Below are 17703 nucleotides of genomic sequence, written 5' to 3'. Positions count from 1 at the left end.
ATTGTGGTAATCTTTGTACGAAATGTTCCTTTCATATCTCCAATTTTCTTGAACAGATCTCTGGTTTTTCCCATTCTGTTATTTTCCTCTATTTCTTTGCATTGCTTGTTTAGAAAGGCCCTCTTGTCTCTCCTTGCTATTCTTTGGAAATCTGCATTCAATTTCCTGTATCTTTCACTATCTCCCTCGCATTTTGCTTGCCTTCTCTCCCCCGCTATTTTTAAGGCCTCATTGGACAGCCACTTTGCTTTCTTGCATTTCTTTTTCATTGGGATGGTTTTCGTTGCTGCCTCCTGTATAATGTTACGAGCCTCCATCCACAGTTCTTCAGGCACTCTATCCACCAAATCTAAGTCCTTAAACCTGTTTTTCACTTCAACTGTGTATTCATAAGGAATTTGATTTAGATTGTATCTTACTGGCCCAGTGGTTTTTCCTACTTTCTTCAGTTTAAGCTGGAATTTTGCTATAAGAAGCTGATGATCAGAGCCACAGTCAGCTCCAGGTCTTGTTTTTGCTGAGTGTATAGAGCTTCTCCATCTTTGGCTGCAGAGAATATAATCAATCTGATTTCGATGTCGCCCATCTGGTGATGTCCATGTGTAGAGTCGTCTCTTGTGTTGTTGGAAAAGAGTGTTTGGGATGACCAGCTTGTTCTCCTGACAGAACTCTATTAGCCTTTGCCCTGCTTCATTTTGAACTCCAAGGCCAAACTTGCCAGTTGTTCCTTTTATCTCTTGACTCCCTACTTTAGCATTCCAATCCCCTATAATGAGAAGAACATCCTTCTTTGGTGTCATTTCTATAAGGTGTTGTAAGTCTTCATAGAATTGGTCAATTTCAGTTACAGGACAGGAAATTCTGAATAAACATCAGGAAGAACTTTCTGACAGTAAAAACTGTTTGACAGTGGCACCGACTCCTTCAGAAGGTGGTGAACTTTCCTTCCTTTGAATTTTTAAGCAGAAGTTGGATGGACGTTTGTCACACAAGACAAACCTAGGAGACCCCTGGGTTCCTTCCAACTCTACAATTCCATGATTCTAAAGTTTGGGGTGCTTTGGGTGTGTTGCAGAATTTTCCCCCTCACAAGTCGCACAAGCACCTACACAAGCCCTCGCGATAAAGGGTTTCCCCAAAAGTCCCGATCTGCACCCCGAAATTAGCCCCGAGAAGCGCTGCTGTCAAAATCGCTTCTCCTACACGCCATTTTCTTCAATGAACATACAACCCACCAATCAGGAGCATGCATTCAGCTCAGCCTGCAAAATGGAACGTTCAGACCAGCTACTATGATTCAATCATCACCTTCACGCTTGACTGAACACTAAGTGGGTTTTGACAGGCTCCCTGCTGGGAGAACAATGGAATCGAAACCAAAATGTAACCAGTTGGGGAAACTATTAATTATAACTTGCAACAATGTATCAAATGGACAATTTAGACGCTGGGTGGCCAATTTTGACAGCTCGAAATATTTATTATTGTAAAAATCCACAACTCCTGAACGCAGTGTCCGATTTGCCTGGTTCGGGTGTCTATTTGCTCCTTGTAAAATAACCTTTCTAACCCCTCGGTCCCCGCCATCCTCCGATCATCAGAAGTATATTATTTCGATACTGCATAATTTTTGGACTCTCCACTCAGTGGCTTTCATAATCCCCTAAGCAGCGAGTCACGTCCGCAGGAGGAGATACACCCCTCCCGATAATCCAGTCAAGCACCCATCCATCAGCTACCATGGCAGCAGACATCCTCCTAGGAGCTTTCTATTGTCCTGACGCAGAAGAAACCTTCAATGTGTATTACACCCACCCTAGATCCATTCACCGGTTCCTGCCATCCTTCCTGATATGCAAACTTGTTTTTCCCCTATGTAAATTTTACTGTAACCTCCTCTCAACCCCTCCCGTCTTGTGAATATTAAAATTACGTTTCTAGGGGCGTACCTTGGTGATGGGGTAGGTAATATAAGGAAAGTGCCCCCCCTGCTCGGGGCCTTCCATTTTGCTTCTCTTGGGTGGGTGGAGGACCGGTCGCGACCGTATTTTCTTTCAATAAAGGCCAAGCCTACTGGCTGCTGTTTTGCTCCATCTCCTAGCCTGTGCCTCGTTGTTTTGTCCAAGTGGACCCTATATTGGACCTTTTCCTTTGTCAGATGGCGACCACGAAGGGACTCTTGGTTCTCCTGTGAAGAGGTGAGGGGGTGCTGAGGGAGATCGGGCGCCACTGGGCAAATTGCCCGGGATCTTCCCTTTTCCTCCCTTCCCTTTTTCCCGGGCGGTAATCAACTGTTACCTGAGGCCCAGGACAGGGGAGCAAAGGCAAGGTCTAGCCGGCTGACAAGGATCCCGGGATCGACAGGGGACGTTCTTCGGACGTGAGTATGGTGAAAGACTAGACACAGAGGGTGGTGGGTTGACTGGGATAAGCCACGACAGTTGCTTTTTCCTCCTTTCCTGCTCCCAGGACGTTCCGTCGGAGGATGCCCAGAACGGTCCTGGGGGGCTCTTTATCTATGTCTTTCTCTATATTCTATCCCAAACGAAGCCGCCCCTCCTACACGGCGACTTTTTGTTAAAGGATGACCCGTGTATGTGAGAACGCAAGGTCGTTTGTTCTGTTTCCCGCGTTTTCCTTCCTGGGTTTTTGATCTGGCATCGCACTGCGCGAGCGTCCAGTAGGAAACCCTTAGCTGTGACACGCTAGGTAGGACTGTCGTGGCTGTAGAATGGGAGGTAAATATGCATGAAAAGGGCCCCACACTAGGAAAAGAGCTCATGGCAAGAAAAGGGGGTTGACAAAGTGTTTGTGGGTGATAGACCCAGGTCTTGTTGATTGTGTGGACGGTGGCTGCTGTATATAAGAAATTGGAAATCCAGAGTTAGAGGTTCCCCTTCGCAGTGTTTTCCTCAGTACGTTCCGTCGGAGGATGCCCAGTTCGGACTGAGGAAACGCTGCGACTCAGATAGAACCGTTGTACTGAAAGGTTTTTTCTTTCTTCTCTCCCCTTCCCCCTCTTTTGTCTCCCTTCACTTCCTTCAGTGTGAGGATTAGTCAGTAGCTTTCTTCTCAAAGGAAAGATGGGATCCCAATCGTCCAAAGAGACAGGGTGGATTCCCCCTGACAACCAGGCTTCCCTGAAGCTTGCTTGTGCTAAGGTGGACTCAGACACCCCACTTAAGTTTGTTTTGTCTCAATGGAAGAGACTGAAAGGCAAGGAGGGCTTGTCCAAGTCCAAATTGCGTGATCTATGCAACCTTTCCTGGGTTGCCTACACCCAACATTTGGAACAAGGATCCCGATGGCCACCTCAGGGCTCCTTTAATGAAGCAAAGATACAAGCGCTCAAACTCTACTTAGCTGATGAAAAACCCAGACAGCTGTACTACCTGAATGCATTCTTAGAAGCCCGAGAGATCTTTAAGGCTCAACAATTACACGTGGCCCGACAGATGGCTGTATTAAGCCCCACCAGGCCACCCCCATATGATGAGATCCGGACTGAAGAAGAACAATTGGACCGGTCACTTATTTCGTTTTATTACCCTGAACCTACTCGACCCCCTAGACCGGAGAACCTTAACGCTCTTGCGGGGGAGGTAAATAGGCAACCTGCCACAGCCAATCCAATCGTTAACCCTCCGAGTTCTATATCACTGCCTCGTGAGGCTGCAACCGGAGCAGAGGGGGGTCTAGCAAGCGCCCCTGATGAAGAGGAGGATACATCCCCCGCATCGCCCCCCGTTTCCAGCAGGCTGCGCAGTAAAACCGAAGGTGAAGTGGATACTGTACTCCCTTTGCGCGCCTTGCCCATTCCTCCGGCTAGAGCAGGAGATCCACCCCGCATGGTGTTTACACATCAACCATTCCTTACCTCCGATTTGATGAATTGGTCAGATAAAATGCCTTCCTTAAGGGACGACCCTGATAAATGCTACCGACAGGTCGCCACTATATTCTCAACACATAACCCAACCTGGGCCGACGTGCACATGCTGCTCGGTGCCCTTTTTAACGATGCAGAAAAGAAGGAGATCATAACCAAGGCGGGAGAAATCTTAATTAAGGACAATTATCAGACCGATAGACCCGAAGGTACTAGCCCTTTGACTCCTCAAAACCTTACTGTCGACCCCACCTGGGATTATAACACCACTGCAGGGATATGGTACCTCAAGACATTTAAAAGGGCCATTTTGGACGGCCTCCAAGCAGCAGGACAAAGAACTGTTAACTGGACGAAAGTCCAATCCGTCCTTCAAGGGCCAGAGGAACACCCCTCCGATTATTACACCCGTCTGGTGTCAGCCATAAAAACTTGGGGTGGCATAGACCCGGAAAGCCCGCAAAACGAAGTAATCGTTAAAGGCTTCTTCAAGGATCAGGCTACCCATGATATACGAAAGGCTTTAAACGCCCATCTAGGCTACGATGGGAAATCCGTAAATGAGATCCTGTCGATAGCGAAATCTGTTTTTAACTCCCGAGACGATAGGAAGCGTAAGGACCCAAAATTGGATAACCCCAGGGTGCTAGCATACTCGGCTGCAGTCCCTGCCCAACGGGAACCACGGAGGGGGCCATGGTACGATCAGTCTGACCCCCGCCAGATGGACACGCGTACCTGCTTCAACTGCTTACAAAAGGGCCATCTACGCAGAAATTGTCCACTCTTAATGCAACGGACTTCAGGAATGGATGTCCCAGAACACCGACCTACCCAGCCTAGCTTCCCTCCACACACTAGGCAGGACTACAAGGATTACAGACACAAGGGATCTGGACCCGTTCATGAGCATAATCCAGCCAGGGTCCAGAACCTCGGATACTCCTCAATACCCCCTTCGCCCCTTCCTAGAAACTCTGGTGGACACGCTACCCAAAACCCCAACCCATTCAGCCAACCACCAGCTCGCGGTCCTAACATTCAACGCGAAATGGTAATGGAAGAATATCCAGAATACTGACAATCAGCCGCAGATCCCTATCCCGGTGCACTATTATGTCCGGTTCTACCATTGTCGGCTACGGACCCAATCTGCACTATAGAAATTGACGGGCATTTGTACGACTGCCTTCTGGACACTGGGGCGACTTACTCCACGTTAACAAATAGCCATCTAACTGCAGGAGACGAGTCCAAAACTGTTATGGGGCTGGACGGTATCCCAAGAGTTTGTCCCCTTTCTAAACTAGCCACAGTCACAGTCGGACATTTGACGGTCCACCATGCCTTTCTGTTAACATCTAGTCCGGTAAACCTATTGGGACGGGATCTGCTTTGCAAACTAAACACCACTATTCAATGCGGCCAAGATAAGATCTATTTGCACATGCCTGAGGAATCCGTGCTCAACTTTCAAGGAGTACTCCTGCATGATGATGGAATAAACACTCTAAATATTGACCTACCCAAAGAGCTACTGGATGCGGTTCCCCCTTGGTTATGGGGCATGGAGTCTACCTCAGTGGGTTTATTAAAATCTGCTACCCCAGTACAAATTAATTACCGGAAAGATCGCCCTTTTCCTTGCACCAAGCAGTATACATTACCCAAAGAGGCCATAGATGGACTAACCCCCATGATTGACGAATTTCTGCGGGTGGGAGTTCTAGTGCCCTGTGCTTCACCGTGCAATACCCCTTTGCTCCCTATCCGCAAACCAAACACCAACCCAGTAAAATGGCGCTTAGTCCAAGACCTCCGATTAATTAACTCCTTTGTGATACCTAGACATGCGGTAGTGGCAAACCCCCACCACCTGCTCAGCTCTATACCTGGGGGAACTATAGTTTACACGGTCGTGGACCTATGCTCTGCCTTTTTTAGCATCCCTATACATGTCAACAGCCAGTTTCTTTTCGCGTTTACCTGGCAAACTGGTCAACTCACGTGGACTAGACTGCCTCAGGGATACGTGGAATCTCCTGCTATCTTCTCCACTATCCTCTACCAAGACCTACTGGACATCACTTTGCCGGGGGGGTCCACGCTCTTACTTTATGTAGATGATCTTTTGTTATGCGCTAAGGACCACGAATCATGCAAATTAGACACCATAACACTGCTCACGAATCTGGCCTATAAGGGGCACAAGGTGTCACCAAAGAAGATCCAATACTGCCAAAGGGAAGTAAAATACCTTGGCCACATCCTAGGGGAGGGAACCCGAGCCCTAACAACGGACAGGATCGACGCCATCATTAAGCTACCCTTGCCCAAGACAAAGAAGCAATTGCGATCTTTTATAGGCATGAGCGGATTTTGCCGTGCGTGGGTCCCCCGATATGGCGAACTCACCCGCCCACTCACTGCCATGACCCATGAGAAAGCTCCAGACCACCTCGACTGGTCAGCAGAGGCTTTGGAATCCTTTGAATGTATAAAGAGGGAACTGAGGTCCTCCCCAGCCCTGGGTCTCCCAGACTACCGTCTGCCGTTCTCCCTGTTTGTCCACGAACACAAGGGAGTCGCTTCTGGTGTCCTTACCCAACCCTTCCAGGGGAGGAACCGGCCAGTCGCGTATTATAGTCTCCAACTGGACACTACCGCTTTGGGGAATGTCGGGTGTCTCAGGGCAGTAGCAGCAGCAGCATTACTCCTGGAGAAGGCTCAGGAAACAGTGTTAGGACATGACCTGACCATAAATGTCCCGCACGCCGTGGCTACCCTACTTAATCTGAAAGGGTGCCAACGCTTTACCATTCAGAGGCTTAATAGGTATGAAGCAATACTCCTTAGCCCCTCAAACGTCACCATTAAGAGGGTAAACACTTTGAACCCTGCCACCCTGCTACCTCTCCCTGAGGATGGGACCCCTCACCACGACTGTTCCAAAGTCGTCCGCCACGCCGATAAACCGCGGGAAGACCTCGACTACCTCCCGCTACCGGAGTCTGATTTAATCCTTTATACAGACGGTAGCTCCAAGATGATAGGGGGGGAGCGGAAGAGTGGGTACGCAGTGGTGACACAGGACGACATCTTAGAGGCTAACCCAATTAGTCCTAAATACAGTGCCCAAGCCGCGGAATTAATTGCATTAATACGGGCTTGCGAACTAGCCGCTGGGAAGAAAGTCACCATTCATACGGACTCAAAATACTGTTTCGGCCTGGTGCATGCAACGGGACAGATATGGCTGCAAAGGGGCTTCCTAACTTCATCAGGCACCCAAATCGCCCATGCACCTCTGGTGGAACGTCTTATGACTGCCATCCACCTCCCTGAAGCCATTGCCGTGGTGCACTGCAAAGCCCACACTAAAGGGAGGGATCCCATATCTGTGGGAAATCGGCGCGCTGACCATACGGCACAGGAAGCTGCATTACTCAGTCTACTACCCACCCATGACTTCCTAGGACCCCACATCCCTGCAGACGTAGACTTTGGACAAATGTACCGAACCGCTACACCTGAAGAAATAGAGGGATGGAAAGAGCATGGGGCTGTCTACAAGAACGGGGTTTGGCACCTCCCTGACAACAGGCTCATTATGCCAAAGCTCTGGGTACCTAAACACCTACGGGTCCTCCACCACTGCACTCACTGGGGACGTGACAAGTTGGTAGAATGCATGCAACGTCACTGGTATGCACCGGGGTTGGCACTAGCGGCAAAAGCAGCAGTGAAGAACTGTCACACCTGCCAGAGTTTTAATCCAAAGCATACAGCTAGATGCCCACCGGGAGCACGACCATGGGCTTTTGTGCCATTTGAGAGCTTACAAATAGACTTCATTGATCTACCCCCGTGCCAGGGCTATAAGCATGCTGTTGTGATAATTGACAAACTAACCGGTTGGGTAGAATGCTTTCCATCCCGACGTGCGACTGCCCAGGTGGTAGCTAAAATCCTGCTACACGAAATCATCCCTCGCTTTGGGGTACCTCGACAGATAGACTCTGATAGGGGCACACATTTTACCTCCGACATTGTACAGCAGACAGCGAAAGCCCTGGGTATAAAGTGGAAACTACATACCCCTTACCATCCACCTTCCTCTGGCCAGGTAGAAAGGGCTAACCAACAAATAAAACTGCAATTGGGTAAGCTCTGTAAAACCGCAGGCATCAAGTGGATCAACGCATTACCTCTGGTACTACATAACATCCGTGGTTGCCCTGCCGGGAGACTAAATCTTTCCCCTTATGAACTACTCTTCGGGAGACCTTCCCCTGTCTACACCACCCAATTTCCCCCTTCTGAGCTTGAAGTAGGGGAGTCCGAACTAACGCAATATGTCATTCAACTTCAACAGCAACTAACCTCTCTCCATAAATATGCAGCTGCCAGCCAGAACCTTCCACTGGATGAGACCGTTCATTCCTTCCACCCGGGAGACTGGATCCTCACCAAGACCTACCTCAAGACACCTCTGGAACCGACTTGGGAAGGTCCCTACCAGGTACTTCTAACGACTCTCACCTCTCTTAAGGTTGCAGAGAAATCCTCTTGGTTACACCATACGCGCTGCAAGGCCGTGCCCCCCCCTGCGGAACCTGCGGAACCCGAGGACTCGACCGACCCGACCTTCTCCCGGCCGCCCATCCCCTGCACTGACAGCGACGACGAGGAATCGGCACCCTCCGGACCAGGATCGGGGCCAAAGGATCGGGCCCAACAGACAGGACCAGCCTCTGACCAGTCACCGGCCGACACAGCACAGACCGGACCAGAATCGGGGCCGAGGGATCGGGCCCAACAGACCGGACCAGAATCGGGGCCGAGGGATCGGGCTCAACAGACCGGACCAGAATCGGGGCCGAGGGATCGGGCCCAACAGACCGGACCAGCTTCCGCCTCACCACCAGACGCCCCGACGTCCCGTTGGACTTCCGAACTGCTACCGCATTCAGGCAACACTGCGAGACCACCCATCCGCATGCGCATCCGTAAAAACTGACAGCTCAACTGACAGCTCTCAACTGACAGCTCAACTGACAGCTCAACTGACAGCTCTCAACTGACAGCTCAACTGACAGCTCTCAACTGACAGCTCAACTGACAGCTCTCAACTGACAGCTCAACTGACAGCTCAACTGACAGCTCAACTGACAGCTCTCAACTGACAGCTCAACTGACAGTTCCTGACGGCTCAGCTAGAGAATGGGACCGCTCCTATTTCCACTTCTTTTTGCCTCTTTGACCTCCGCTACCTTTGCCCCCACCTCACCGGCCGTCAATTGGTGCCCTGGACTAAATGTTACCCAACAATACCTGGATTATGGGACTGTCGATATGGTCCGGAAAGGCACATTGGACCGCTTGGGAGATTTTGATTTTTGCCTTCCCGAAACCCGTGTCCTCCTTCGACACTCTGTTTTTCCCAACCTCACACCACTGCAAAGCTGGGAACTCTTTATACGCTCCTCTTCTTTTGTTCCCCTGGGTAAATTTACACTTACCCTGGACGACTCCTGGTTCCGAGCACGTTGCCAAAATGGATCTTACAATCGCTTCCAGGATGGGGAAACCCTGCAATCCCTGAACTGGACTTTGTTGGACATTGGGGGTGGGGAGGTCACATACACCGACAAACATCACCCTTCGTCTCGGCTATTGTATGGCTTCTACTGTCAGAGAGTCGATACCGCGCCCCGAAAGACCACTCTACAAGGGGTATGCCTCCGCCGCTTTTGTTGTGTTTGGGACATTGGTGTCGCTCAATATTGGGACGGAAAGGCATACCTAGAAGGGTGGCACCATTCCACCTCACCTGACTTGCAGGTCTGGGACAACACCGGACCCCAACGTTGTGGCGGACTGGCTTCCTCCCTGCCCTTACTCCACCGTCAAGACCCCCTTCACCCCATGGGAACGGCCCCTCGCCAAAAGGGGGAACTGTTGTCAAATATCAATAGAAACCTCCTGTCCACTTGGCATTCAAATTCTTATGTCAAGTTACTTGCCAAGGTAGCCGAACAGGCCAAAATGGATAATTGCTGGATTTGCGCTAACACACCTGCCCACATCCAGAGCGGAATTCCCTTCCTCGGGATTCCCCTGACGTTACAACAATACCTCACTGCCAACGTGACAGCATGGAACCTGACAGCAGTAAACTTGACCAACCAATACATATACCTAACTGGACCTACCTATGGAGACTTATGCCGCAAATTCACTGGCGACGATCGTATGATAGGGGACAGCTCCTGTGAGTACACTATTGACATTTCTCTATCGGGGAGGGTAACCCTTTGGCACAATAATGCTCCCAAGCCCCAGACAGACCTCACCTCTGCCTGGAGGACGGTAATGAATCTCCCTGACTCCTGGGTCCCTAACCCCACGGCCAGATGTTTCCTCCGCACATTCACCACTGGCCATATTGGTACATGCCTGCAAGGACTGTTCTGGCTATGTGGGCACAGGGGTTATGTCTGGGCCAGCCCCCATTCTCGCGGCACCTGCTACTTAGGACTTATACTACCTGGCATACGTGTTACCCCTGAACTACCTACCGGGAGACGGCGAAACAAAAGAGAAAAATCTCTGTCTGACCACTCCCAAGTGGAGGCCAATGGGGAAACCTACGGTAGAGCCCTTTTTCCTCCATATGGGGCAGGTGCCAACCATGTAGATATTCTCAAGCTGACAGACATCCTACTGACTTTTATGGAAGAATCGAATGCTGCCACCCAATCTATGCTCACTGAACTATCGGAAGTCCGCCAGGTGGCGCTACAGAATAAATTGGCTCTCGACTATGTTCTGGCATCGACGGGCGGGGTTTGTGCCCTGGTGGGGGCAGAATGTTGTACGTTTGTCTCTGATCAAACCCTAAATATCACTGGCCACCTAAACAACATCCATGAACTGACCAAGGACTTGAAGGGTATTCAGCATGAGGGTCTATCTGATGTCTCTCTGTGGGACTGGTTGCCAGGGACGGGGTGGTTGAAGCAACTGGTGGGCAATATCCTCCTTGTCTTGTGTGCCGTTACTCTATGTATCACTCTATTTTGCTGCGCCATGCATTGTTTCCCTATGTGCTGCCGTACGGGTAGAGCATGTTTCCCCTCACCTTTGTCCCCTTCCACAACTATCAGGGAATGCGACCTGCGGTATGACCAATCCGAATACGTTGAAATGAGACCCGTAATTGCCCTGCGCAATAAGGAATTCGCCCTTTAAAGAAGCCCTCAACTTGTGCGGAGAAAAGGATCGCAAAGACCCCGTTTGCGATCTTATCTCCGAGGGGGGGAACTGTTGCAGAATTTTCCCCCTCACAAGTCGCACAAGCACCTACACAAGCCCTCGCGATAAAGGGTTTCCCCAAAAGTCCCGATCTGCACCCCGAAATTAGCCCCGAGAAGCGCTGCTGTCAAAATCGCTTCTCCTACACGCCATTTTCTTCAATGAACATACAACCCACCAATCAGGAGCATGCATTCAGCTCAGCCTGCAAAATGGAACGTTCAGACCAGCTACTATGATTCAATCATCACCTTCACGCTTGACTGAACACTAAGTGGGTTTTGACAGGCTCCCTGCTGGGAGAACAATGGAATCGAAACCAAAATGTAACCAGTTGGGGAAACTATTAATTATAACTTGCAACAATGTATCAAATGGACAATTTAGACGCTGGGTGGCCAATTTTGACAGCTCGAAATATTTATTATTGTAAAAATCCACAACTCCTGAACGCAGTGTCCGATTTGCCTGGTTCGGGTGTCTATTTGCTCCTTGTAAAATAACCTTTCTAACCCCTCGGTCCCCGCCATCCTCCGATCATCAGAAGTATATTATTTCGATACTGCATAATTTTGGACTCTCCACTCAGTGGCTTTCATAATCCCCTAAGCAGCGAGTCACGTCCGCAGGAGGAGATACACCCCTCCCGATAATCCAGTCAAGCACCCATCCATCAGCTACCATGGCAGCAGACATCCTCCTAGGAGCTTTCTATTGTCCTGACGCAGAAGAAACCTTCAATGTGTATTACACCCACCCTAGATCCATTCACCGGTTCCTGCCATCCTTCCTGATATGCAAACTTGTTTTTCCCCTATGTAAATTTTACTGTAACCTCCTCTCAACCCCTCCCGTCTTGTGAATATTAAAATTACGTTTCTAGGGGCGTACCTTGGTGATGGGGTAGGTAATATAAGGAAAGTGCCCCCCCTGCTCGGGGCCTTCCATTTTGCTTCTCTTGGGTGGGTGGAGGACCGGTCGCGACCGTATTTTCTTTCAATAAAGGCCAAGCCTACTGGCTGCTGTTTTGCTCCATCTCCTAGCCTGTGCCTCGTTGTTTTGTCCAAGTGGACCCTATATTGGACCTTTTCCTTTGTCAGGTGGAACCACAGTAGTTCAGTAGAGCTTGGTCAACGGAATCAGAGTTCACAAAGTACATATGGCTGCTCTGGCAGTGTTTATGGGAGGCTGCGCCTTCTACTTTCTCAAAACAAAATAAAAAAATAAAAATAAATCCTTCCAGTAGCACCTTAAAGACCAACCAAGTTTGTTCTTGGTATGAGCTTTCATGAAGAAGTGTGCATGCACACTTCTTCAGATACCAAGAACCATTTGGATCCCTTCCAATTTGGATTCAGGCCTCATCATGGGACTGAAACTGTGGGCTTCCCAGAAGAGGCGTCAGGTGGGCCACCTTGAGACAGAGGCTGAACCAGAAGGTCCTCTTTGGCCTCATGGGGCAGGATCTCCTTCTGTTCTCATGGCTCTGGGCTACTTCCAAGGAGTGGGCAGAGGTTCTGCAGTGATGTCCAGCATCCCTTCCGGCTGGGCCCTCTGAGGCCAGAGGTTCTTCTGAAGTCCACCCTGCGCCGCATGCCCTTCCCACAGATTCTCCCCTCCAAATCCCCCTCCTCCAGTCTCCTCGCCCCGCCCCGGCTCTTAGGGAAGGCATGCCGGGTGAGCGAGAGCACTGAGCCGGCCTTGGAAAAACGCCGGTATTTTTGGAGAAGTGAAAGTAAACAACTCGCGAACTTTCGGTTTTGCAGGGGGAAAGGCAAATCAGCTGGTTTCTCAGAAAACACCGGGAAGGAGGAGGGGGCGCGCGGCCGGAGGCTATATGAGGCCGGCAGGGGCTCGCCGGGCTCCGATCCCTTCGGCAGCAAGATGTGGAGCAAAGTGGCCCGCCCGCCCGTCCTGGCGCTGCTCTTGGCAGCCGGCGCGAGCGCGACGGCCGGTTTCACCTGTTCCCGCTCGGATTCGCCGGTCCTGCCCGTCGTCGAGGCGGCGGAGAAGCGGTTTAAGGTGAGGCCGGGCGGGGCGGAGCGTCTACCGCCGCAAGGTAGACTCCCTGGGAGGGGAGAGACGCGGACGGGGTGGCGGATAAGGCGCTTCTGCGCCACCTCCGACCTCCCCCCCCCCCCGCGCGCAAAACAGTCAGCAGCAACACACACTGCCCGCTTGCTGGGCGGTGCCGGAAAGCAGAAGGAGCGCAGCCGTCGGGCCACCTCGGAAAGGGCTACTAGCCGTGAGGACTGTGCGCTCCGCCCGCTACGGGAGGCAGCAGGTGTCTCTTAGTTCCCGTTGCTGGGGAAGCGCAAGAGCGGAGAGAGGAGCGGTTGCACTGCTCGCGTGCCATTGCGGGAGAAAGAAGAGCCTGGTCTGGGGACCCATTAGTCTCCCCCTGATGCAGAGGGGAAGGAACTGGCCATCCGCTGCCTCTCGGGGGCTCCGGACGGGTCCTTCGGCAGGGAGGCCGCAGGACGTCGCGGCGGAAACCCTCTCCAGGCACCGGGCAGGCGTCGGCCCGGGAGGGGAACCCAGACCAGGAACGTGTCGGGTCCTCTTTTAAAGGCCCTCAAGATCGTGGCGGCCCTCTTCGCCCCCTCTTTTGGGGAGGAAGGGGGCGGGCCGGGATGGGGCGCTGCCTCGACGCCGCCGGGCAGGGCGGGTTCTGCGGCCCCGAAGGCGGAGCCAGCAGCGCCCGGATGCCCCCTCCTTGTGCGCCCGGACGGGGCTGTCCCTTCTGGGACGAAATAAAATAAAACTATGGCAGACCAACACGGTTACCTACCTGTAACTGCTTTCTGGGACGAGAAAGCCAGCTTTTGCCCCCGCCGGGCTGCCCCCCCCTCCGAGAGACGGAGAGGGGTCCTAGGCGGCGAGGCGCGCCCTCTTCGTCTTCAGCCCACCGCAGCCACGAAAGTTTCCACCCATCCCGCTTCGGATTTAGCACTAGGAGGAGTTTCGGATGCGGAACTCTCACCCACTCTGTCGGGGGCAGAAGTGAGGAATTGGGGCCTGAGGGCTGGGCCCCCCAAACCAGCCTTGGGCCGCTTCGTTTCTTGGGCCAGGGTCCCTGACTGCGCGCGGCCGTCTAGTCCACCATCCCGGGAAGAAGGTCTGGGGAGTTCCGGGAAGTCTCCCCCCTGCTGAGCCTCCTCTTTCCCTCCTTAGCCCGCCTCGCCAACCCTGGCCGGCACGTGGGTCAACGAGCTGGGCTCCAAGATGGTCCTCAACCCTCCCGACGACTCCGGCCAGTTCACGGGCTCCTACCTGACGGCCGTCTCCGCCGCCCAGAAGCCCATCCAGGTGTCTCCCCTCGTGGGCGCCCAGCACGACCCGAAGGGGGCCGAGGAGGAGTATACCTTTGGCTTCCTGGTCAACTGGTCGTTTTCAGGTAGGGACCCCTCCCCGCTTTCCAGGCTGGTCTGGGGCCGCTGAGAGGTGGGAGGGGGAATCAGGGGGTTTCCTTTATTTCACAGGCTGATAATTTAGAGCCTGCCCTTGTTTGCATCACTCAGGCATCTTGTTTTCATTATTACGCTGCATAAATTAAGTCCTTAATGTTGTACTTTGCCCGGAGATATTTGGGTAAAGGGCTGTATATAAATTGAATAAAAGATTACAGCAACAAAAATTTCTTCAACAGAGGAAGCTGACTTTATTGTGCTGAACCAACTGAAATTCTGCTTATATGCCAATAAAGGTTTGAGAAGTAGAATTGGAGTCAGGCCACTGGTCCATCTAGCTCAGTATTGTCCACACTGACTGGCAGCAACGCCTCTCCAGGGTTCTAGAGTCTGCCCCATCCCTACCTGGAGATGCTGCTGGGGGTTGAGTCTGGGACCTTCTACATGGCAAGCAGGTGGCCTCTGTTGAGCCACAGTCCTTCATCATGCACACCACCTTAAGCTCCTTGGTGGAAAGGTGGACTGCAGATCCAGAGGGTGACGGTTGTTACTCTGATTTATTACCTGCCCTTCGCCCTTAAGATCCCAAGGTGGGTCACAACAATTTAAGCGAACATATTTTTAAAAGTATAAAACTTGTTAATTGATAGGTCATGTTTGGGGTCTGATTATTCCACAGGAGCTGCTGAGCTAATCTCTGCAGGATGGGATTTCTGTGGGACTTGGGAGTTGCAAGGCCTTCGCTGCAGGCAGGCAGGGAGCCCAAAGGGGCTGGGGGGGGTGGAGCTTGACCTCCCCAAGGCAACTCTGCCTGGCTCCCTGTTCCCAGGCCATCACTCCCCTCCCACAGCAAAAGTTTTGCAAATGTTTGGGCAGGGAAGAGAACCTCTGACCTGCAGCCTTGCCCCTCTCGTGTCTCCCCCCCACCCCCAGACTCCATCGCTGCATTTGCGGGACAGCGCTTTGTGGATGATGAAGGGAAGGAGACCCTGGAGACAACCTGGCTTCTGCGGCAGAAGGTGGAATCCCATGGCGATGACTGGGAGGCCACTCGGTAAGCGGATGTGGGCCTTCTCTGGGGTTCTCCCACCTGCCACCTGGTGCTCCTTTCAGGTGCATTTCCACAACACACTCGGCTGGAGCTGCACCTGACCCAGTTCCCCCCCCTCTCTCTGCCACCCCTCCAGGGGATACAATTTTGCCAAGCAAGGACAATAAGAACCAGCATAGGTGCAAAAACTCCTGCTGCGCTGCTGTTCCATTTGGAGGTGTCACGCTTCCACCAGGCTCTGTGGTGCTTGCAGGAGGGCGATGCTGCCCTGGTGCTTCCTTGGGGGACACCACTTTATGTCTGGGGCAGGTGACAACCACAAGGACCAAGGGGGGGGGTTCATGGTGGCAATTCACGACATCAGCCCTATTCAGAGCAGGGCAAGCACAAGGAAGAGCCTCACCCTTCCTCACTCTGTTTCCTTGCAGGGTTGGCAGGAACGTCTTCACACGGGCAGCATAACAGGATCCGAGACTCGCTTGCTGCTGCTGCTGCTCTGCCATGTAGCACCTGCAGGAAGGGGGCTTCCCTTTCCCTTCTTGATTAAACCATTTATATACATTGCTTCTTCTACAAACATAATTGTGGCTGTGACAGGCCCCCGTCCTCCCTCCCCAGCAAGTGAAGAAGAAAGAGTGCCTGGAAAAATCAAGCTGCACCATATGATAGCTGTCTTCCAATACCTGCCCCATGGAAGATGGAGCGAGCTTCTTTTCTGCTGCTCTGGAGGCCACGACCTGAACGGATGAACTCAAGTTACAAGGAAGGAGATTCCAACTAAACATCAGGGACCCAAACCAGTTTAGAGAATCAGAAAGAATGTAACTGTAAAGAGAGAGATGAAAAGTACAAATATGAAGGCAACTTTTCTAGAAATTGTATGTATAGAATATTTAAATTATGGTTTGTACTCCTTAAATGATTGTATTGAACAAATAGTTTTTTCTTTTATTTTAATCTCTGCATATTTTATATTTTATTCTGCATTTTAATTTTGATTTTGGACTGTTGTTGCTGATTGTCTTTTTTATTTGCAAAATTAATAAAGCATTTTTTAAAAAATTAAAAAATAAACATCAGGAAGAATTCTTTGACAGCAAGAGACAGTGGAACAGACTCTGTCGAGAGGTGGGGGACTCTGCTTGGGAGGTTTTTAAGCAGAGGTTGGGTGGCTTTTGTTGATATTTGCGGGGTTTTGGACTAGGTGACTCTTCCAAATTTACTGTTATTCTCCAATAAACCACCAGCAATGGAACAGGCCTGCTTGTGTTCTGGCCTGGTCTTTTCTAGGTCTGCACATAATCCTGGCCCTCATTCCTTATTTCTTTTTCATTTATTATTTCCCGACAATTCTATCCAGCCTTTCGTCTGTTACAAAGTGGGGGGGGGGGTACCCAAGCAACACCTCAGAAGCGGTGGCCTCCTGAGCTGGCGTGCTCTCGCTCCTTGGCAGCTCCACCCATTCATGAGAAAGGCTTCGGGAGTAAACACTGGGGAAAGATCCGTACCCGCTGCCTTTCGGGACATATTCTGAGAAGAAAAGGCTCAGGAGCAGGGGCGTCGCTGGGGGGGGGGCGGTACGCCCCGGGTGACAGGGGAGGGTGGGGGTGACAAGCAGCGGCCCCTCCCGCCACTCCCACGCGCCGCCGCTCCCTCCGTCACCCCGGGAGCAACAGCGCACAGCCGAGCGAGCACCCCATCTGTGCAGCGCTGCTGCTCCTGGGGTGACCGGCAGCATGGGGAGTGGCAGGAGGGGCCACCGCTTGTCACCCCCACGCGCTGCCGCTTGCTCCGTCGCCCCGGGAGTGGCAGCGAACGGCCTGACAACGGAGTGCGCCTGCGCGACATTTCGTGCAGGCGCATTCTGCCGTCGGACCGCCGCTTCCACGGCCTCCTTTTGAGCCGCCTTAAAAGGGGGCTGCGGAAGCGGCGGCATCACTCCGTCGTGATGTCACAATGTGACGTCACAACGCCCTGCCCCCGGGGGCGTTTCCTTTTGCCACCCCGCGGAGCCTTCCTCCGCCACTGCTCAGGAT

At 52.0% G+C, this 17703-nt stretch overlaps 1 protein-coding gene across 1 annotated transcript; it reads left to right on the top strand.

The window, feature by feature from the left end:
• The first annotated feature begins 13075 nt into the window (after window positions 1-13075).
• Window positions 13076-16603, top strand: LOC117055313 (avidin-like). Its single transcript, XM_033164782.1, has 4 exons — window positions 13076-13228; window positions 14381-14603; window positions 15550-15670; window positions 16096-16603. The coding sequence occupies exons 1-4, from the start codon at window positions 13091-13093 to the stop codon at window positions 16127-16129; spliced, it is 516 nt and encodes a 171-aa protein (XP_033020673.1). The 5' UTR covers window positions 13076-13090; the 3' UTR covers window positions 16130-16603.
• The last annotated feature ends 1100 nt before the right edge of the window (window positions 16604-17703 follow it).

This window comes from Lacerta agilis, chromosome 11, assembly GCF_009819535.1.
Source record: "Lacerta agilis isolate rLacAgi1 chromosome 11, rLacAgi1.pri, whole genome shotgun sequence".
NCBI classification, from domain to species: Eukaryota; Metazoa; Chordata; class Lepidosauria; order Squamata; family Lacertidae; genus Lacerta; species Lacerta agilis.
The sequence above is the reverse complement of the archived record's forward strand: the minus strand, read 5'-3'. Positions and strand labels throughout refer to the sequence as shown.

Excerpts from the sequence above, each read along its gene's own strand:
- LOC117055313 (XM_033164782.1), top strand. The coding sequence starts at position 13,091 with ATGTGGAGCAAAGTGGCCCGCCCGCCCGTCCTGGCGCTGCTCTTGGCA. Across the intron at positions 14,604-15,549 it reads GGTCAACTGGTCGTTTTCAG|ACTCCATCGCTGCATTTGCG; the intron begins GTAGGGACCCCT and ends CCCCACCCCCAG. Across the intron at positions 15,671-16,095 it reads GATGACTGGGAGGCCACTCG|GGTTGGCAGGAACGTCTTCA; the intron begins GTAAGCGGATGT and ends GTTTCCTTGCAG.